This window comes from Anopheles marshallii, chromosome 2, assembly GCF_943734725.1.
Source record: "Anopheles marshallii chromosome 2, idAnoMarsDA_429_01, whole genome shotgun sequence".
NCBI lineage: Eukaryota > Metazoa > Arthropoda > Insecta > Diptera > Culicidae > Anopheles > Anopheles marshallii.
The window spans coordinates 66,239,680-66,261,168 of record NC_071326.1 but is presented as its reverse complement, the minus strand read 5'-3'; the positions used below and the strand labels follow the sequence as shown (position 1 = coordinate 66,261,168).

The 21,489-nt window shown below is 42.8% G+C and overlaps 3 protein-coding genes across 3 annotated transcripts; 1 reads left to right on the top strand and 2 right to left on the bottom strand.

Moving 5' to 3' along the window:
* Window positions 1-4,676: 4,676 nt before the first annotated feature.
* On the bottom strand, window positions 4,677-9,658 carry LOC128708993 (V-type proton ATPase 16 kDa proteolipid subunit c). The gene is made up of 3 exons (XM_053803976.1): window positions 9,559-9,658; window positions 5,536-5,725; window positions 4,677-4,889 (listed from the first exon to the last, which is right to left on the bottom strand). The coding sequence occupies exons 1-3, from the start codon at window positions 9,635-9,637 to the stop codon at window positions 4,685-4,687; spliced, it is 474 nt and encodes a 157-aa protein (XP_053659951.1). The 5' UTR covers window positions 9,638-9,658; the 3' UTR covers window positions 4,677-4,684.
* A 3,381-nt stretch (window positions 9,659-13,039) lies between these two features.
* LOC128710408 (heat shock protein 75 kDa, mitochondrial) lies at window positions 13,040-15,329 on the bottom strand. The gene is made up of 3 exons (XM_053805462.1): window positions 15,215-15,329; window positions 13,290-15,123; window positions 13,040-13,214 (listed from the first exon to the last, which is right to left on the bottom strand). The coding sequence occupies exons 1-3, from the start codon at window positions 15,327-15,329 to the stop codon at window positions 13,040-13,042; spliced, it is 2,124 nt and encodes a 707-aa protein (XP_053661437.1).
* A 420-nt stretch (window positions 15,330-15,749) lies between these two features.
* Window positions 15,750-17,030, top strand: LOC128708944 (uncharacterized). Its single transcript, XM_053803925.1, has 3 exons — window positions 15,750-16,316; window positions 16,388-16,770; window positions 16,844-17,030. Exons 1-3 carry the CDS (start codon window positions 15,750-15,752, stop codon window positions 17,028-17,030), a joined length of 1,137 nt encoding a protein of 378 aa, XP_053659900.1.
* Window positions 17,031-21,489: the final 4,459 nt, after the last annotated feature.

The window sequence follows — 21,489 nt, the reverse complement described above, 5'->3', positions numbered from 1 at the left end:
TGCGAACGATAACTCTTCAAACTTGGCAAAGAACAACACATTTAATCACTCAAATTATATTCTTACTGGCCTTCTGTTGCAGTGATACCATGCTTTCGTTGGACCATGTGCGACTATTTGTTGTTTGTGTTTGTGATATTTTGACAGCTCTTTATTGACAACGACCAAACGTGCGTTCCATTTTCCACCGTGTTCCTATTGCACAATGGTTGGTCATGACGGATTTGCAATCGTCAACATCGTCAGTAGTAAACTGAGTATTCGTTTGAAGATAGAGGGGATATTTATTATTCTCTTACTTAAATTGTATAACATCTTTAACTTAAAAAACTAAACTCATCTGCTATCAGCATTCTTGAGATTATACAACTGTGCGTGTAAGACTACGTATTTACTTACCAGGCAGTAAAATCGCTTGACGGTCTTGGAATGCTACAGGAGTCCTCTAAGTTGGCCCATTATCCCGATTTTTCTAGCGTAACTATGTCACCACTCCATCTTAATGAGGGTTTACTTCGTTTTCTGCTTTGTTTTATCGACCACAGGAACCTTACGAGTCTCATCGTACTTTTCGAAGCGTCTAAAAATCTAGGGAATAATTTACTTTGGGTGTTGTGTTAGGGAATAGCTTGCAGTGACTTTGATTGCTGTAGAATTCTTTCGTGCGTGCACGGCGCTGAACTTTTCGGAATAAAAGAAGGTCTCATTCAACTACTCTCTTCTTCGTTTCTTCTGTTTTCTTTTTTTTATTCTCATAATTTTTCACATTTTTTTCATTGAATTTCTTCTCTTTCGCTTTCACTCGCTCTCTCTTTCTATATCTCCCTCTCTCTCTCTGTGTTTCATGATGATGTTCGCAATTGTCATTATTTTCGGTAGATCTTTACATTGTAACCCCTCCGAGTAGTTCAGGTGAATGTTGTACCTACGGGGGTTTTGTTTGTTATATTCATTCTCTTCTGCTTCCTTTGTAACTCTGCCGCATAAACCCCTAATATTGCTGTCCAACGGGGTGGCGGATTACAAAGGTTTACGGTTGTGTCTAACAAAAGATGGGATTGTTGTGTTCCACTTTGTAACTAATCGGTTAAAAGTAAATGTACGCGTAGCAGGTTAAGGTAGTCGGTGTGTTGTTTTTAGCTAGTTAACGGTATCAGGATCTTCCTTTCCTTTTCTGTTTAAAGCTTCCTCTCACAACAAAACACTCGGTTTGTTTTCAACAGTTTTCACAATCTAATGCACACGTGTTTCCGTTTCCGTTCCACTTGAGGGTGTGTGTGTGTGCGCGATGGAACTAGATTGTTTGTGTTTTGTGCTCACAAACTCCTCGCTTGCCTGTGCTTCCTTTTCAGGAATGCTCGCTGCGCTCATGTTGACTTCGGAACAGGAAGATTCGCCGGGTTTGTTGACCGTACAACCCTCAAAAGCGCAGTATGTTTTACCAGCTTACGTTTCTTCCTGCTGAATTAAGACGTATTGAACTACATTTTCATCCAGCGGGTTCCGTGCGACCACAACGAAGGCAAGAAAGGATCAGCCAGTTGAAAATAGCGTGGGAAAACCGATTCCTCGCGAAGAAGCAATTATGCCCATGAGTAACACTCTGAGCACCCGGTGACATCCAGCTCCGTTTGTTTCAGCATCTAAACGCGCGGAAGGGACTTAATCGGCTGCTCTCGCTTCGGAGGAAACCATTTTGCCACAATTTCCACTGTTTGCCTCTACCCATGCCTAATCATCCGCGCACTACACGCATGGGACCACTCCTTCCACGGGGGGTATATATAACTGTTGGAGGTGGTGGTGATAATTGAGTGGTGTTGGGTTGTTCATCTGCACGACATGTGCGCGCGGATTGCCCTACCAAATGGGCTGGTTGGCATGGGATTTTCTTGATCGTTTTGTATCGGTGTGTGTGTGTGTCTTCTATCTCTCGTCTGGTCAGATGTTCCGCACCAGTAATGGTCACTCCCTATTTATATACAATATACACGCAACTGGTGTGGGATCGTTGGCAATCGTGACCCTATGGGACACAGTATCTCTTACATGAAGAGATACCGCGTGTGTTCTTCCTTTATTCTTCTCTCCCTCTGTCTGGTCTTAGTAAGATACCGAAGATGTTAGTCGTATCTCTTACGTATGTGTGTCTTCTCTCTCCTCTTGATGTTTTCTTCTTGCTAAATCTGTTCTTGTGCAAAGTGGACAACCGCGATCACCGATTCGGCGAAAGAAATTCCAAACTCCATTCTATTCCTCACAGACACGGAGTTCGATCGTAACCCCACCATCGTATGGGTGACAACGGTTGTCAGTAGATCTGGATTTGATTTGGTAAAATAAGAACTATTCCATCCTACAATACAGCCCCTATTATCGCGCCTTTTGGCGGCGCCATACAGTGAACTTGATTCGTCCTTTAGAACACGGCACAGAGAGACCACCTTGGTCGCCCTAGATGTTGTGGAGTTCGAGCTGCTCCATGCCGTGCCCTAACAGTTGTCCTATCTCTTTTAATTGGTTTTGGCTGATGTTTTAATGCTGTTATGTTTCTTCTCTCCCCTAAGCTTATTTGAAAAATTGTCTCGTCTCGCGATTGTATTCTTTCCGTACACCTATGATGATGATAATGATCGAATATTACTACATGTACGTGTAACGAACGCATATGAATGTATAGTTTGTTTCCCTTTCCCATTTTCTGCTGGTTTTAGTTTTATCCTTAATTGTTTTGCACGCGCGATCAGTGTTCTTATTTTATCGCCCGTTGCCATTTTTGTTTGCATAGCTCCCTTTTGTTTGTTGGATTCATTTCGTTTCTTGCGATATTATGCAAAAACGTGCAAAAACCCTTGGTAATTAAGCTCAATAATATGCACATCCTTCAAAACCTTTCCTCCATTCCACTCATTCGCTATTGCCACCGGATGTACTCACTCATCCACACACGCGCGTTTGCTTCGGTATGTCGTCCACTAGCTGTGTTCATATCGAGATAGTTCGATTCCGGGACGTAAAACAAAAAACTTTGCTAATACTCTTGTACGTTACGTATCCGCTGCACAGTTGTGGCGGCCACTTCTACTTCTTGTTTAAAAAAAAAGCATTGAAACGGAAACCGTATCTGCTTACAAGGACAATGTTTTCTAAAGGTTCTATACCCCCCCTTTATGTCTTTACCGAATGAGCTCTCGTATTCTTTTTCTTGTCGAACAAGTCTACCTTCCCACATCAACCCCAGCCACACCATAAAGCACAGCCGGGGATGTGAGATTACGCAGAACGGACCGTAAACCGTTTGACGAAAAATAACGCAAAATGCAACATTCATTTGGGGGTGGTTTTTTGTGAAACCGTAAAGAAAGGGGAAAACCTTTATTCTCGATCTGTCTCGTCGTTGGATCTAATCTGTGTAACTTCCCCCCTTTTGCTTTTGTTGTTTCTGTTGCATCTACCGTTTTGCAATGATGTTTTCCGGGTGATGGTTCGTGATGGAAGCTTTAATCACAGACTCAAAAACATTCCTTCTGTGCGACATCACCTGCCAAACACGGCACAATCCCCCACACCGACGCTATGGCACACCCCCATTGCGGGTTGCGGGCCAAAAACAAGACGTTCCGTTTTGTGGTGGACACCAAGACACACGATCAAGAAAAATCCTCAGGTGCACACAATGCACAGACTTCCTCCCAGATTTCTTTAGTGCCTACACTCTGTCCGTCCATTCCTGCCGATTTCCCGTCAATCTTATGCCCTACGCAGTCTGTCCTGTGTGTCAGACGTGTGTTTGTGTGTAAATGTGCTCGCGCGTCCGTGTGTGGGTGTGTAGGAGTGAGAGTGAGTTTGGAAAATGTACATGTACATAAATTAAGTTTACAATTAAATACACATTATTTTACATAAATACAAATAGTCTTTTGTTTTAGTTCCGGAAGTTGTTTTCAGATTTCATTTAACATGCCGCCTGTCCTTAAAACACAACCAACAGCGCGGTGCAGCCTTTCAAGAGTTTGGGGATGGGTGTAAATGGCAACAACGTTTCCGGGATTTTTGGAAGCGAACTCGGATCTCGGGTAAGTTTGTTGTGCAGTACATTATATTGAAGCTTAACTGGTCCCGCCAACAAGGCAAGTACAGATTGCAATGCAACAGGATGTTGGGATCCTCCCTTTACCTTATCGGTGAGACATACCGCTGATGTTGTTGGGTTTGTCACATTTTCGTGTTGTTGGTTCTGCCTGTTTGTTTTACCCTAGGATGTAAATTATGTGTTGTTGGTTTGTTTAAGAATTTTGTTCAGCACCTGGTTGTTCGCAGCGATCGGGTGTTGATCTTTCTGAACAGTTTCGTTTTTGATTATGCAATGCGTGCACATGCACCATATTATCAGGTTGATAATCTACAGGTGTCCCATGGTATGGTTGCGGCAAATTTTTCTTGATGTTCTTATCGGTGGCAGTAGTGAGATGGGTCTACTGTGTTGGTGGAAAACCTAGATCGAAGTACCTTCGCGTATGCGATGATAATTTGTTGCTGGTGATGGCGCGGTTGTTGGTTGCATTGCATATTTCGCTCGCTTAGGACTTTGCGTGTTGATTGATCCATGTTCGAATCCACTACTACTGGTGGCACGCAACCGGCAAGGGACACCGTGGCGTGTATTAGCGTTGGTGGTGCTAATTTATTTCGTGTACAGGTAGATGGCGACGATAAGACCGTACAGACCCAACACTTCGGCGAAAATGAGGATCAAAATCATACCGACGAACAGTCGCGGCTGCTGGGCAGTACCACGGACACCAGCATCACCGACGATACCGATGGCGAAACCGGCAGCCAATCCCGAGAAACCGACGGCCAAACCAGCGCCGAGATGAATGAAGCCCCTACAATCGCAAAAAGGTAATGGTAAAAACAATGAGTATGAATATATATATACGTATATTTTTTAAATGCAATACTACGATAAATCTAATATATATCTACGATAGATATAGTAGAATTGCATAACTTCTATGGGTCCTTCAGAGAAGGAAAATCCATACCAGCGACATATGATTAATATGAACAGTTTCGAACGCTTCGAATAGGGCGTAGGGATAGACTGAAAGCCATTTAACCACCCCACTACAACAGGTTCATTGAGAAACTCAAAAACATCTCTCTAATTAATGCCCTTGTCCGTCCATGGAGTTGTAAATATCCGTTTCCTCTACTTTTGATTATCGTGGTCATTTTTAAATTTTCACGTTTATCATTGGTATCTCTATGCGCAAACTCCGCCTTTACAAACATACTATTTACTCTCTCTCTCTCTCTCTCTCGCATCTCTCGCTCTATTTTTGTCTCCTAATCAAAAGGATCTGCACACCAAAGATAATTAGAGAGTGAAAGTTTTTGCACCTACGAATGTCATATGCCAAAAATGGAAAAGTTATCACATTAATATGGATTGAACATATTTCATACACTTCCTAAAGGATTTGATAACAATAATAATAATATAATAAATATAGAATGGATAATACTTACTTGTACAGCGAGTATTTCGATGGCTCATCCAGGGAACCGGCGATCAGAACTGCCACGACCAGACCGTAGATGGCAATGATACCCGCCATGACAACGGGAATGATGGACTTCATGATCAACTCCGGACGCATCACCGACATGGCGGCAATACCTGTGCCAGACTTGGCCGTACCATAGGCAGCACCGAGAGCTGAAATATAGAACGTAACAAGATGGATGAGTCTGGATTGCGATGTATATTGCGAATTGTATATGTAAAACCAGGGATTTAAAAGAACGGTGTAACATAAGGGATGGCCGTAAACCTGGAGCCCCAAAAAGGACGATAAAAGTGACAACATTGTTATCAAATGTCAACCAGACTTCAAATCGATTGAATGAGACAATTTCATACAAGAATTGAAAACAGACGGTTCTATAAATATTGTACCTTTACAATCAGCTATGACTTAATTGAGCACATCCTTACAACTTTTCCGCCTATTGTAATGAAGTTTCACAAAAAAAAAAAAAACATTACGGATGTGGCACTACAAGAGGAAACTACGACCTACTTCTGGTTCTTCGTTTTGGTATCCCGTTCGTAGCTAATAAATATACAAAAACGATGGATGCATATGTCCGTAATGCAACATAAATCATTGTTCACCGTGTAGGTAGATGGTGAAGCATAGTTATCGATCAGATTTGAAAACAGGAACGGAAGCATACGGAGGTTCATGAAGGCTCGTCAGAAGGAGAAACCATCGAGTGATGAAATTTAACCGTATTGTTCTCCGCTAGTCATCATATCGTAGTGGCGAAAGCCTCCGGAGAAGAATGATATGTTTCACCACTACACACACCGAACAGATGCCCTTGCGCCCCAACACACTTTCGTGGCCTTTAAATTGAACAGGAACTTCTCGGGCGCGTTCTCTGGTACCGCCGCCGAGAGAAGCATACAACCCACAAAATAAGGCGATATTGATAGAGGCTTGTGAAAGAACAAAAAAAAACCTACACATCATCGCGTGATAACACCCTGTTTTTCGTCTGTCTATAAACGAGTAACAATTCTAACAGAAAAAAATCGTGCATATAGAAAGTACAACGTTTCCGTTCGTTCAGCCTCATCTTGAAAATGGGAAATAAGCATATTTACAACATCGGGAACATTCTGAAACCAAACTGACATGGTATACCGCAGACTAGCCGGTATACTGGATGCATGGAAAACGAACCGAAGGGGTCACATGACGACATTCCGCGCGGCATTACGCATTGGTTCGCCCCACTATGGTCGTGCATGTGTGCGTAGTGACGTTATTGTACACCCTTTCCTCGCCACTTCCCAACCCCGTACGATCACGTGAAGATCGTGTACAGCAGTGTCAATGTGCATCACCAACACACAACAGGTGAGCCACCAATAACAATATCAGTGCAAGAGGTGCGAATGAGTATAACAGGCTCACGGTGATTTTGGAACGAAGGCAACCAAACCAATAGGGAAACAATAATATCAGTGTGTTTGTGTGTCGTTGTAGTGGTGTGGTGTAGCGTTTTTTTTTGCAAACACAGTGTGTACAATTGGAAAGAAGAGCTACGCGTTCACATGATCCATTTGCTGCACAAAAGACAGCGTGACAGCAGTTTGTCGTCGTATCGGTCATATGACTGCCACCATACGAACGTACGACCATATCAAAGTGCCGTGTACAGTTAGGGCAGGCTTGTGCGGTTTCGACGATAAGGCTAATGGAACCGTAAATGTAAATGTTTGCGTACAACAGTGGGCCAATACAACGCACGAAACCACTACGCGTTTAGCGCTGTATGCTTGACAGATGAACTGTCTCTAATGATGCTGATTCATAGCTTAAAATGCATGAAAGTGGGAATAAAGTCTGTCATAAAGGTTTACAGTTACAATACTACAATACTAGTGCATTTTACGGGGTAGATTTTGAGTACATATTCAAAGAAGGACTCTGGGTCCGTCGGTAGTACAAGAGTTCGAATTTTACAACATTCAATACTGTCCGAAGCTTTCCAATCGACATGTTTAGGATGCTGACAAACTCCTGTGTCAGTGTTAATCGATCCTGTGACGTCATTAACTTCCAAATTCATGGAACCTGCTAGCTGCTAGAGTTCCAATTTGGTAGCCTTTGCCATTTTTTTCAAATTTTCGCGTCATTTATTCGAGAAACCTCAAAAGAAATATCAAATAAATATTTAAAAAAAACGTTGTTATACAAAAAGCAATAGAGAAAACAAGAGAAGGGAGAGAGAGAGAGAGTAAGACAGGAATCCACACATTCCGAATGGCAATCTTCGACAGAAGAAAAATCGATAATCCTCTCCACATCCTACGCATTTCATTTTTGCATGGCATGGTTATTAGTATCCTTTCGTCTGTAGAAGTCTTTTCGTATTTATCTTGTCGATAGCCTCGTGAGCAGACCCATGTGAACAACATCACAACATACCACCACCACCAGCAATGTTGCGCGAATGGCTCGTGAGGGCAGCAATAAGAAGATGAGGTGGCTTCAGAGCAGTCGATCATGTGACAGAGATAATCACCTCTAATGCGCCCCGAGCTGACCGATGTATGGAAAATGGTTCTCCCGGAAGCATATTGTATCCGCAGCAGCTCGCGGGACAAATTTCTATTACATGATCTAAAATTGTTGCATTGTAAAGAAAGGTGCACCTCTGCACAGGTTAACCAGTTGGAAACATGGGAAATATATTAACCATAGCAATCTGTGCACACTATACTTCAAGTCATGTGGTATAGTCCCGTGATGTACGTCGAGACCCGCACGAAAAATGCAGGAAATGTACGAAAAAAAACCGCCCGAAAGTATGCAAATGGAAGTTTTGTTCATAAAAGGATGATAAGACACAGGATTCCGCCTTGGACAGCTTCCGAAGCCGTTTTCACACACGTTCTGCATTATTAATGGAAAATGTTTTCCAGAATGTCGCTGTATGTGGGTACATGTGCATGTGTACTTTTCGGTTGAGAGAGAGATAGAGAGAGGATTTACATGGTTCCTCTTCTCTGGGGCTCACAGTCGAACTTCGCAGCCCATCGTAGTAGTCCTTGGCCCCAAAATCAATAATATTCCAAGCGTCGCAATGGGAACTCCATACAAACGCCAAAAACTCTCTTTCTCTCCTAATGGTGCACCTTTCGGCAATAAAATTTAGGCTGGTGTTGGCAACTTCGCCCACCTTCCTTTTGTAGTTTCCATATTGGAGTACACCTTTTCTCCTGTTGTGTTTTCCTGTTTTTAGTGCAAAGTATTGTGTCATTTTACTTGTGGGCACTCGCTGAACTTCATTTGTTCTACGCACTCTTAGCGATCAAAGGACGCACTCTCTTCCTTTCTCTTCTGTTACGTTATGCTCTCGCTTTCTATCATAAATTCGCACAAAACTATCACATAAATAACGCCTTCAATATCTAATGTTTCTCTCTATGTTGACTCAAGCTAAACGAAGGCTCTTTTGTAGGTGGTTACTTTTGAACCTTAAAAAAGAAACACCTTTTTTGACATTGGATACATTCTGGGAGCGTTTTTCATTCACAGCCAATTTTCATAATTAAAATACATGTAATTGGGCCTGTTCTGTGTTAGGGCACTGCCTTTTTTCCTCTCCATAATGAAGCTTTTTCGCGAAAAAGGGAAAAGGAACATCAAGATTCGCGCAAAAACGAAAAGTGGTCACGAGGGCACTTGCGCGCACACAAACACACAAATGTACACATATATATATAGAAACACACACACACGATGGAAGATACACATACACTCATACACAGAGACACGGGTCGGGCTCACATGACACGGGCGCTGGTCTTGTCACGGGAAGGCGACTAGCAAGGACGGAAAGATTACGGATTTTTCACTCCCAAGACGGAGTTTTCGACGCAGATTGCAAAATGGTGCGTCGAAAAATCCCATTGTTACAGACACACACAACATTAAAACAGAAGGGGGAGGTAGGGACTGTGTTTTCTCTTACCGCTGAAAATGATAGCAGCTGCTGCGCCCATAACTCCGAAGAAGGGCGAGTAGACGGGGTTTTCTTCCGGCAGGGCCATTGTTGCTGTGTTTTTTTCCTTTACTTTGCTGTTACTTTTCACCGAACCGTGTCGTTGTTCCTTCAGAAGCGCAGCTTTTACTGTTCACTTCGTACTGCTGCTGCTACTCGGTGTTGATGACACACACACAAGGAGAGAGACACTCGGGAGAGATGACCGACACGACACACTCGCTGAAAACGTTAAGGAAGAATGAAAAAAATTTGCCCACACCTGCGCGTATATATTAACGGAACACTCACCCAAACAACATTTTTACGACGCAACTAACAGCCCCAACGTACAAAAGGCAGCCGGACGAGCTCGCACTGTCAACTTACACTACGAAGTCCAAAAGTGCACGTGTTTTTAACGTATTTTTACTGCATAATGATCAGAAATTATATCTGAAATGACTTTAAAAAGATTTATCCTTATTTTACAATCACGTTTTATTAGCGTTCCGATGATTTTTCAATAATTTACTAGTTTTAACCCACCGTCGCGGGCATACCTAGAACAGCACATATGTTAAAACCACTCTGTCGAACACCTCAAATATTCATATGTGAAGGATAGTGGTTGACAGCGCAGCTGTGAAGAAATATCCCAGAAGCTATAAACATTTCAACAATCAATGAATTTGATTTCGCTTCCAATTGATGCGTCTCCAAAATTACTATTCTTTTCAAAAAGTTCTTACAATGGCAAAGTTAAAACGAGAAAAAGTGTAGTTAATACGTAGTAACAACATTTAGCACCACTTTCCTACTTTCTCCCAGAAATTGTACGCGTGGCCATTGCAGGAATGCAATGTATGGCGCGAAAGTATGGCTTCCAAGCAGTAAAGTGTGTGTATGTGATAATCGATTTTAATGTGTTCTTATGAAAAATGAAATAAAATCCCAATTTGCACTAGAAAATTTGCATCAAATAATATAAAATAAGTTGCATATTTGTGTCTACACACATCCGAAAACAGCTGTGGTGCAAATGCAGCCGTCGTGCGCTTCCATCTCCGCTGTCGCTTGAGAATGATTGCCAGGCACTCGATGGGCCGGACAATTCTGCTATCCGGCCGACAATACGGCCCAAAAATGGCCGATATTTCGCTTCGTGCCCACTTCGGAACTGTTTCGCGGGGAGGCCGAACATTGGCCGATGTCGACGCGAAGCTAAATTCCGAATTCCCGAACGTACGTTCGAAAATATTGTCAAAACTGACAAACGTTCGAACATGGATTTCCTTCAACGGAATTTTAGAACAACGAGGGTTCGAACTATCAGTTTCAATTTTTTACAAGGTGTATACGATCGTTTTTGATTTTTATTACAATTAAAGAAATCAAACTATAACTGTAATTAACATGGATTGACTTCCTTGAAAACTGGTATATACTTTTGGCAGATTTTTGGGATAGAAAAAACCCCAATCTGAGGGCATGATAATACATTTCACAGTTCTAACCCGTAGAGCGAACCATTTGAAGAGCTGGAAGAGAGGAAGGGGTCTTCACTATGTACTATTAACCTGCTAAAGTAAAAACTCTTCCGATCGTTTTCAAAAACCCCCGTGATAATTTCATGGTCAATTGGTCAGCACGAATTCGATGAGAGAGGATATGGGGTCGGACGAGGCATGCTGCAACGCCTCCCAACCATTTTTTTCCCAGCGTAAAGCGTCTTTCCTATCACGCACGCATGCAAACGCCAATTTTCCCACCCCACCCCAACCCAAGGGAAGACAATCCCCAAAGGTTGCCACATGCATGGGGCCGGACGGTACGCGCATCACATGGCGATTACGTAGGAGAGATCTCCGTTCGTTAGCTTTACCATCATATGACCTGCAAGTTGTAGCATGGTTACAATTACAATTACAGTTTCCATTGCTGCTTTACTACAATGCTGGTTGTGTACCGTAAGATAAGACTGTTCTGCTTTAGTACTGTCTAGCATTTAAAATATTAACATTAAGATATTTTTAAAAGATACACGGGGTTTGGATTGCTTCACCATCACTTGATTCTATATTAAAAATATGACATCTTTACAGATCTCTTACTTAAGTAAACAACAAAGCTAGCAAAACTACCAGGACGTTCTTCAAGAAATTATAAACAAAAAAACAATGAAGAAAAGCTACAAGCGCAACGCCATGTGATGTACGCACACTCTCTATTTAAATAACCTGGATTAATATTAAGACTGTTCCGTTGAACTGCAGATAGCAATCGGGTAGTGAATCCGCCGTTACGTTAACAAGTATCTAAGGGAGTGGTGCACCTTAACAAATAACCGAAAAAAAACGTCGTTACAGTTTCTAGCTTCGTATCTCCAATCAATAAAGATCGACGTTAAATCATGATCACAATTGTAAAACATTCATCTACAACGTCAATGCTTTTGTTGCTTCAGTTTAATCACAAATTTTTAAAAACGAACACTCATTGTATATACACGAGAAGGGTTAAAAGTATGAGAGGAGCTCTTATCAGTGCGTCTCCTTCACATGGATTCAATTTTATCAAGCTCAAAAAACCACGTGCTGCAAGAAGTACAATGCAGCTGATTAGCGTGTTTAGCACTGTCGTGATACTGTACTCCCTTCAACACCTCGTTTCAGTTCCTGATATGTACTTGAACAGCGTGGTCATATTCTTTCAATTATTGTGTTACTCTATTGATACACAGAAAATACATGCGTAGAACACCCGTCGGTCAGCTGACTTTATCTAGCATGTACGTTTATATAGCTAGGGTCTGCATAATGTATGGACTTGCATCGGATTTTTCCCTTCATCCGACCTATCCACAACACCTCGCAGGTGTATCTCCAGTGATAAAAGTATCTGAGACTTGTCTAAGGCGCGGTTCTTTATGACTTACGAGCTATTCCTCTTGATGGTCTCTATGTCAGGGAAACTGAAGGAGTAACAACGAGAAGGTATGTTCCGCCGGTGTCATCTTTATGACAAGATCCACTCATTAGAAGATTCTGGAAAGTCGGTACCTTCACTGTGTAAGTACCGTCCCTGTCAATGCAAACATACGTGGCGAAAAATACTTTCAGGTATCCGAAAGATTATCTTCCATTCAGGCCACATGGTCAAAGTCTATGTCTCAGAATAGCAAATAGCAATAATATATAAAAAATTATCTCCTAATCTTGGAATAGCCTTGGATGACTACTCCAGATTGACGAACAGGCTCGAGTCCAGGTGCACATCTTCTACACCATATCCAACATAACTATTATTTTGGAGGTGTAACTTAACTTTTACTTACTAAGCTTCCCTAGCAACGTTATCGCCTTTTCTCAATCAGTAACGTAAGTTCTTTTCACCGTGGCCTAACATCCCTAAAGTAGAATTTTATTTTAACACACGTATCGTATTGCCTAGGAGCGAAAGCAAAGCGCATCTAATGCTTATCAAGTACCTTCTGCAGTAGGTCGTTCATGCTGGTCAGCAGCATCCGCGGATCATCTACCAAACCAGCCCCGACCATGGCATTAGAGAAGAGCTGTTTCGCCAGCAGTTCGGCCAGGTCTGGATCACTGGATGTGAGTTTGTGCAGCTTCTTGATGATCGGATGTCTGGAATAGATGGAAACAAATTGTAAGACATACTTCCATTTGGCAAATCCAAAGCCCAAAACCCAACACACTTACTTTGGATTGATTTCAAACTGCGGTTGCAGCAGTGCGTAACGGTTCTCTTCGCTGATGTTATGACTTTGGGTCTTGATGAAGTGCCGAGCGGCGGCCATTTCTTCCACCGTTACTACGCACGGATGTGTGTCGAGTTTGCCGGTCGTCTTGACGTTCGACACCTTGCCGACTAGTTTCTGTTTCAGCCACGGTAACAGTTCATCAATTTGCGTTTTCAGCAGTGATCCCTCGATCAGTCCGTCCTGGTCGGTGCCATCGGTAGCTGCATCCGAACGACGCATCTCCTTCTCAACCGAAACGAGGTTCTTGCCGAGGTACATGCCTAGCTGCATCAGTACCAGCTCGTCGTAAGCTTCGTAGCAGAACAACACCTCAATGCCGCGCTTTTTCAGCGATTCGTAGTACGGTGATGCTTCGGCAAGGGTGCGGTTCGGTGCGGCCAGATAGTAGATATCTTTCTGTCCTTCGGCCTGCCGTTGACAGTACTCGGGCAACGATACCGTCCGATCGGGTTCCTTGCTCGTTTCGAATCGTAACAGTTTGGCAATCTCTTCCTTCTCCTGTTGCTCCTGGCTGGTCACGATGCCTTCCTTCAGGAAGAGACCATAATCTTTGTAGAATTTATCGTAACTTTCCGGTTCCTTTTGGGAACGATCGTGTAGGAAGCGTAGCGTACGATTGGTTAGCGCCGTTCGTAACTTTCGAATCAGCGCACTGTTCTGCAACAGCTCGCGGCTCAGATTAAGTGGAATGTCCTCGGAATCGACAACTCCCTTCAGAAAGCGTAACCACTTCGGGAGCAGATTTTCCGTTTTCGATTGAATAAGGACCTTGCGAGTGTACAATGCCACTCCACTGTCCGCGTCGCGTGACATTTCGAACAGGCCCGGTTTGCCTTCAGGAAAGTAAAGCAGCGCCCGAATACTAAGCGGAACGTCCGTTTTGTAGTGCAACGTGAACCGTGGCGTGTCGAACGTGTTACCAACGAAACGATAGAATTCGTTATGCTGCTCACCGGTCACTTGCTTCGGTTCCATCAACCAAATCGGTTGGATTTGATTCGCCTGCTTGCCGTTCAGGTAGATAGGACTACCGACAAAGTTACTGTACCGTCGGATCACCTCCCGGATACGGTCCTCATCCGAAAACTCACGACAGTCCGCCTTCAGATGGATCACAATCTTTGTGCCGATTGCGACGTTTTCCGCCTCCTGTATTTCGAATGTGCCCGATCCATCCGAGGACCATTTTAAGCCGGGAGCACCAGCACGCGACGAACGGGTGTACACGTCCACTCGGTCTGCTACCATGAACGCCGAGTAAAACCCAACACCAAACTGGCCGATAATGTTCTGTACGTTTTCCTGCGTGCCACGGCCACTCTCTTTTAGCTGCTCGATAAAGTGCTTCGAACCGGACCGCGCAATCGTACCCAGATTTGCCACAAGCTCTTCACGCGTCATACCGATACCGGTGTCCTGAATTGTCAGCTGACGGTCCTGCTTATTCGTGCCAATGTGTATCTCGAGCGCACGATCCGCTTCCGCAAACTCGCCGGATTCTCCACTGTCGGAGGAGGTTTGTGTGAGAAAGCGGAACTTTTCCAACGCATCACTTGCGTTCGAAACGAGCTCTCGTACAAACACTTCCTTGTCGGAGTAGAGTGACCGGGCCACAATGTCGAGCAGCATGCGCGTTTCAGCCTGAAACTCATGCTTATCAGTTGTTCCAACCGCTTTCTCCTGGTCGCGTATTATCGAGTGATATCCTTCTTCGGCCACTTTGGTGCTCAGTGTCCTGTGTGAGGGCATCCATTTGGGGCAAGCTTGGTGCGCTAGAAAGATGAAGATGAGATAAGTTTAACTAATCGCACAATTGCGTAACAACGTTGATGCTGCTGGAAATTGCTGCATGTTTTGTTTTACCCTGGATGAATGCGGACGTTGATGGATGCCCGGTAGCCGGCAGCAAACATCTCGCAAGTGATGCGGATGGCCGAATCAGTCTGCTCACACGGAGCAATCCGTTAACAACGCTCATTGTTAACAAACCGGCGAAATAAACAATTCACACAGAATCCGGACAGGCGGTCCGAGCACGCGATTTTTGACACAATTTTACGAACGATCTCCACTGACAAGGAGTAAAAGAGATAGAGTATGTTTACTTTCCGATCTGAGCCAAGAGTGCATGCAGTTTTTGTTTACTTATCATCGTATAAGGGCTAATAACTAATTTAGAAACGATTTTCTGCCTTGCTTTAGTTAGTTTCACAGTATTCGGCACAAAAAAGAAACCAATGCTGCATGTCATCCACGCCACCATTTGTGTATTATATATGTCTCGATCGAAAGGTGTTGTTCGTATCACTGACATTTCTGACAGTATCACTCGCGTAAACACATAAACACCTTGCACGTGCAACTGTTGTGCCGTATTTTTGAATTGTGTTTCTGGATAATGGGAGGAATGAAACAGAATAAAGTGAAATTAGCTGCACCAAAAACCAAACAAAAGAAAGCCCTTAACAAATGGAAGCAAGAAAAGCAAGAAAAGAGCAGCGACAATGGTGTAAAGGGCCCAAGCCGCGCTAAATTGGGCGTTTCAAAAGTGGACAAAAAAGCCACACGCAAACCGATGGTATTTGTTTCACCAAAAAAAGACGCTTCATCCGAGAAGATGGATGATTCGGACGAAGCAGAACAGCAGGAAACCGTTCCATCCAAACTACCAGTGCTGGAACCGGTTCCGACCGACATACCCGATCCGCAACTGGAACCGCACAAAATAAAACTATTGCAACCGCTGATCGGGTACATTTACAACGGTGATCAGTTGTCGCTGAAGCAAAGCTTCGAACAGGCCGGGCTGCTGCTATCGCCAGATTACAATGAGAAGACGCGTATATTTCGCTTCTTGGTAAATATGAAGGAAATGTGCCGAGCGGAAGGCGAAAAGAACGAAGCACATTCGATTGCGCGCGAGAAGCTGGTACAGATCGTCCGGTACTACTGTTACACCGTAAAGGTAAGGGCACCGCTTCGTTCGTGCTTCGTTCGCTTCATCAATTAATACGCATCTTTACTTGCTTTGCTCAGCGTGTAAAGGAGTATCACACCCGTAGGAAAATTTTCTACACCCGACCACCGAAACCGTCGCTTCAGGCACAGAAGGATCTGAAGAAACTCTCGGAAGAGAACGTTGGTTTTCAGATGTTGCAGAAGCAAGGCTGGAATCCGGGATCCGCACTCGGTGTATCGGCTGACGGTATTATCGAACCGATTGTAGCCCAGAAACGTAAGGGTAAAAGCGGTCTCGGCGTGGAAGATGCTGTCGCCCCGGATGGAACTGCTGGCGAGAAGGTGAAGATTCCGCTGGAAGCGTTCTACCTGCTGCTGAAACAGTACGCCGGTGTAAATGCACTGTACGATATAGTGTTTAGCACGCAGTTTTCCAAACATCAGATGGCTAAATTGAAAAAGTAAGCCTAAAGGGGAAAATCCGCTTCCGGGGAAATTTCGCTGACATTCATTCGGCTTTTCTTTTCTATTTAGCTTTGCTACATCGTTGAAGCTGCTGCCACTGATGATTGGCAGCAACAAGAAGAAACTGGTCGTGAGCCAGCCACTAACGATCAAGCAGATCAAAGAGGGCGTCATAAAGGGACACTCGGATCTGTGCGCCAAGTACGTCGTCATACCACCCGCGGCCGGTATTCCGGAGAAAGACAGGGTACTGTAAGGAATAAAAAAAATCTGTTTAGAACATTACGCAAAATTACGACGACACGTTCTCATATCGGTAATATATTTTCAATAGTTTCATATTGTTTAAACATACTGATACAATGCTTTGTTCTTCCATTTCCCCGCTCTTTGTTCGCACGCTTTTGCGCGCGCGTCATACACCTGTGTTATGGTACTGTCCGCTGTTTCGTTTTACACTCTAATAAGCATCTTGTTACTTCTGTGTTTTCTTTTTTTACTTCTCTGGGCTGGTATTTTTGTTGTTGTTGTGTGTTCTCCATACTTGTGTTACCCTTCTCTTCCGTGCCGTTTTAAGAAAACCTTACTGTCGAGCTTTTCCGGGCGGCACTTGTACCCCATTTTGGAAGGTTATTTATGAAGTGTTTTCGTTTGCTTTCTTCTGTCGGACATTATACAAACGGTCCAAACGTGTTCCGTTCGGTTACGTGACACTTTGCAATCGTAACCGTGTTTCTCTCGCAGAACGATAACTTGTTTCCTACCAAAATATGTATACCTTCTTGAGATACTGCAGGATTAAGTTGTGAGTTTCTGTGTGTTGTGTTTTGTATGTCTTCTTTAATGCTTTGATATTACATTCATGCCAATAATCGATCTAATAGCCGTTACAGACTCGGCCGTGAAAGCGCTGCGCTGTGACTTATTTCTTAAAGAGTTCCCTTTCTCATTACAATGCATAGAGCTCCATATTGTGATATAAGCAGTTCATTTCGACTTGAAGTACGAAATTATATCGTTTAGGGAATGGTGAAAGGAGGGAGGACACATGGAAAAAAGGGAGCGTAAAGAAAACATTTCCTTTCGCGTGAAAAATTGAGAAAAAGTGTTTGCATAGAATCGGGAATGGAATTTCAGGAAGGATACTTTAATAGAAGGAACCTGCTGCGAGGGAAAGGTGCGTTCCAGCGTGTACGCCCAGAACGTTCGCAAGCACCGCTATGGCTGTGTGTGGCCCTTTTAACTACGGCCAAATTTGATAATTACAATTTTATAAAGCCAAATCTTGTATTCTGTTCTTTACAAACGATCCAATTAATTGGGCAAATCAACATAACGATGAGCTAAATTAGTTTAAAAACGTAAAACAAACGCTTTTCATGTGTGCATATCATTGGTATTGCCAATTTTCGCAAGAGTCATGGCCGCTCTCTTGCCTTTCTATTTTGTTTTGCCGATTTTGACATTCTCAAACTCAACGGAATAACCCTGTGTTTTGTTAAAGCATTTTCTCCTTTGCTTTACTATTGCAATAAGCCGCGAGTGGAATTTCTATTATGTTTTACCCCGTTTTTTAAATCTCTTGTTTTGTTTGTCGACTTTCTGATTTTGTGCTTCTGTATGTGCTCTAAACATTAATGAGGTAGTTCCATTTTGTTCTTGCCTGTCTTTGCAAACTATTTCCGCTTTTTTATTTGTTTTCAACTGTACCACGTGTTTTCGCGCTTTTGTTGCATCGATAATTTTATCCTTTTTTGGGGTTTCCTTCCGGATGTTGAGTTTACTGTTTTTGTTTGTTTGTTTGTTTGTAAGAAAAATATGCTTCCCTTTTGCTACCGTCGGTCTAGATATTGGCGCTTCTTTTACTTTCTCTCCTGTATGGGGTTCATCTGAATATTTAAATTGGTGTGTACATGTCCTGTGTGGGGTTGTCAATTTTGCAGCTATTTTCCTTTTCCATTCGTTCTCTGCTGTCTACAGTTCATTTTAGTAGAGTTACTTAAACCTTTGTTTACCTGTGCCTGTGCCTGTGTGAGTTTGTGAATATCCTTCCATGATTCGTCCAAGCGCGCTTGTTCTATTGGTTTGTTTTGTTTCCTTGTTTCTTTTCTTCATTCGCGTATCACGCTTGTGTTTTCACTATATATGTCCTTAATTTACGTTTCTGGTCCATTTTCAAATCATCATTCGGTTTTCCCATTTTTTCTGCTGTTTGTTTTGCATCCTGTTTCAGTTTTTGTATACTCTGTTTAAATGTTTTTTTTTTCTGTGCCAAAATGTGTGTTACACACAGAAATGTAAATGTAAAGAAACAATGTAGACAAATAAAGCAATTGGAATTGGGGTTAAAGAAAATGCTAAATGGAAACACACGTTACAGAACTGTACCCAGTCCAGCGATTATTACCAATTGTTACCATCATAAAACACACTTGACTACGTATGACTATAATCCGCCTCCCTGCCCTGACACTGTTACCTATTCTGTTACCCATTTCTCGCATAATAATACGTTGCTAATACGACGTTTGCCTCTTTACTGTTCCAACTACACATGATACACATTCCGATTACGAGTTACGAGCTGTTGCCTTTTTTGTGTTCCTTTTTTTGTTTTGTTTTGTTTGCACTGCACTAAATTCCACTAGTTTCTGTAGTATTACCATATGCTTTCCATTTACGTTCCACTTTGTGTTACCTTGTTCTCCTTTTTTTCTTTTGTTTTCATCGTTCTTTTCCATATTTCTAGCAACAACATCTACAAACACACACACACGCACACACTAACACGCCAATTCCGCTAGCGATAGTTTCGAACGAATCTTCGGTAATGCGGGAAGCTGTTGGCGAACCTTAGAACGGGAATTACACACGAATCGGTTCTTCGCATCGAGAACTATCACTAAAACGAAGGAAGGTGTGTGTAGGTTTGTATGCGTGTGTGTGTTCTGGCCTACTTCTTCCCATTTTTGCTGGGATATGACACGCTTATCCTATGTACAATTTCATCTAAACCATTCCCAAAAAAAAACACTTACAGCTGTTGCGACGATCTGCTCTGCTCAATCCGCACGTTCCCGCTTTGCATTACACATTTATGCTACAAACTAGTTTCTTGCTCTTGAGGTAAAGGTCATATGTTTGCCATTTCCCCTATACGCGCACCATTTTCCCTTCGCTTTCATCAATTTCCACACCTCTAACTACCGCTTTTCCATTTGTTTCTAATCCCGTGCCACGCTTAGCAATCTTCCTGTTTGTTTCACTTGTTTGTTCCATCATCATTCATTCATTTTTACGGTTCGTTCCGTTCCTGGTTCCGTTTGCTTGTTTCAGCTTCCTGCCTACTGCCTGCTTGATTTTCATCACCACTACCATGTACCACCATGTCTCTTCTGTGTTCCTTTGTGTTGTCCTTTTATCGCCTGCAATACCACCGTCATGACCTTCCTGGTAGGCACGTTTACAATCAGTACTCGATCGGTATTACCTCGTAGCCATTCCACTGTGATCTTTGTGTTCATTTATCTAATCTGTTTCCAATTCTCTTGTCTAATCTTCTTCGTCGTCTATGTATGCCTCCTGTTTGCCCATCTCCAATCAGATATCAATAACTACCACCACTCTTCCTTAACCGTCTTCCTGCGACTCTGTACTCGATTCTGTTTCTTTCGCTGAAAAATTCAGCTAATCTTCCGAAACCGTCAGTTTCCTTTCACTGCATTTTCACCACCACTGGACATTTTTCCTACCGCTTCTTTGTTTGTTTTTTTTTTAGATTGAAAATAATAATAAAATAAAATTGTGTTTGTTTTCTTTTGTATTCTGTATCGACTGATTAAGATAAGTGATAAGACGTACAACCGTCTCACACTAAAGAAGACCTATAAAGTAACACTGTGTTTACTCAGCTAAATGTGTTAAAACCTCCCTTATTATCTTCTGTAAAGCGGCCTACAAAACAATGTATGCCCGGGTGAGTGTTTGTATGTGTGCATTTGTTGGAAAAACATTAAACCAACCCCTGAGGTTTTCTTCCATCCACAATCCTTTGCTGGCCACTGTTTGCAACGCTTTCATTAACGCCTTGTGTATATACTTTAGTACCGCATTTGTGTATCACATCATGAAGTTTGATGTTTCCGTATCTGTCGCACCTTACACGTAGCTCGTTACGCCGCTTAAACTATTCGTACGCGCAATGAACGTCATATCCCTAACGTCTAACCAGCAGCCCGTCTACTTACTTACAGATAGTATCACCTACGGTTTTGATACGAACTCTACTTATCATTCGACAGTTTTCTTACTGGGCACTATACACGTTATGATACAGTTATGTATGAAATCCCTTGCTTCCTACACATCGCCGGCACTTTACTGTGCAGCCGCGTTTAAATGGGTGGATAATATGCGCGCACGTGAGTAGGGTGTGCATTTCAATGTGCCAGCTTGGTGATCCATTTGGTGTGCGAGCCTTTCGAACTGCCCCCCTTTTGGTGAAAGGTTCACTAAGGAAACATAAAATGTCTAAAAAGAAACATAAGAACTGAAACATTACAAGCACATAAAATAAGAAGTATATAAAAAAAAATAAGTGATATGTATACATACAAACGAAACAACAACTGAAATATAACCTGAAACGAAAACAAAATTCGTCATCACGATGTGTACAACAGAGCTAGAAACAGAACGAACGAAGCGAAATAAAA

Bases quoted from the DNA above. Each gene is read 5' to 3' on its own strand.
- LOC128708993 (XM_053803976.1), bottom strand. From the start codon at position 9,637: ATGGCCCTGCCGGAAGAAAACCCCGTCTACTCGCCCTTCTTCGGAGTT. The intron at 5,726-9,558 runs GTAAGAGAAAAC...TCTATATTTCAG, and splicing joins AGCTGCTATCATTTTCAGCG to CTCTCGGTGCTGCCTATGGT. The intron at 4,890-5,535 runs GTAAGTATTATC...TTGCGATTGTAG, and splicing joins TCGAAATACTCGCTGTACAA to GGGCTTCATTCATCTCGGCG.
- LOC128710408 (XM_053805462.1), bottom strand. From the start codon at position 15,329: ATGAGCGTTGTTAACGGATTGCTCCGTGTGAGCAGACTGATTCGGCCA. The intron at 15,124-15,214 runs GTAAAACAAAAC...TCATCTTTCTAG, and splicing joins AACGTCCGCATTCATCCAGG to CGCACCAAGCTTGCCCCAAA. The intron at 13,215-13,289 runs GTAAGTGTGTTG...CATCTATTCCAG, and splicing joins CAGTTTGAAATCAATCCAAA to ACATCCGATCATCAAGAAGC.
- LOC128708944 (XM_053803925.1), top strand. From the start codon at position 15,750: ATGGGAGGAATGAAACAGAATAAAGTGAAATTAGCTGCACCAAAAACC. The intron at 16,317-16,387 runs GTAAGGGCACCG...TGCTTTGCTCAG, and splicing joins ACTACTGTTACACCGTAAAG to CGTGTAAAGGAGTATCACAC. The intron at 16,771-16,843 runs GTAAGCCTAAAG...TTTTCTATTTAG, and splicing joins CAGATGGCTAAATTGAAAAA to CTTTGCTACATCGTTGAAGC.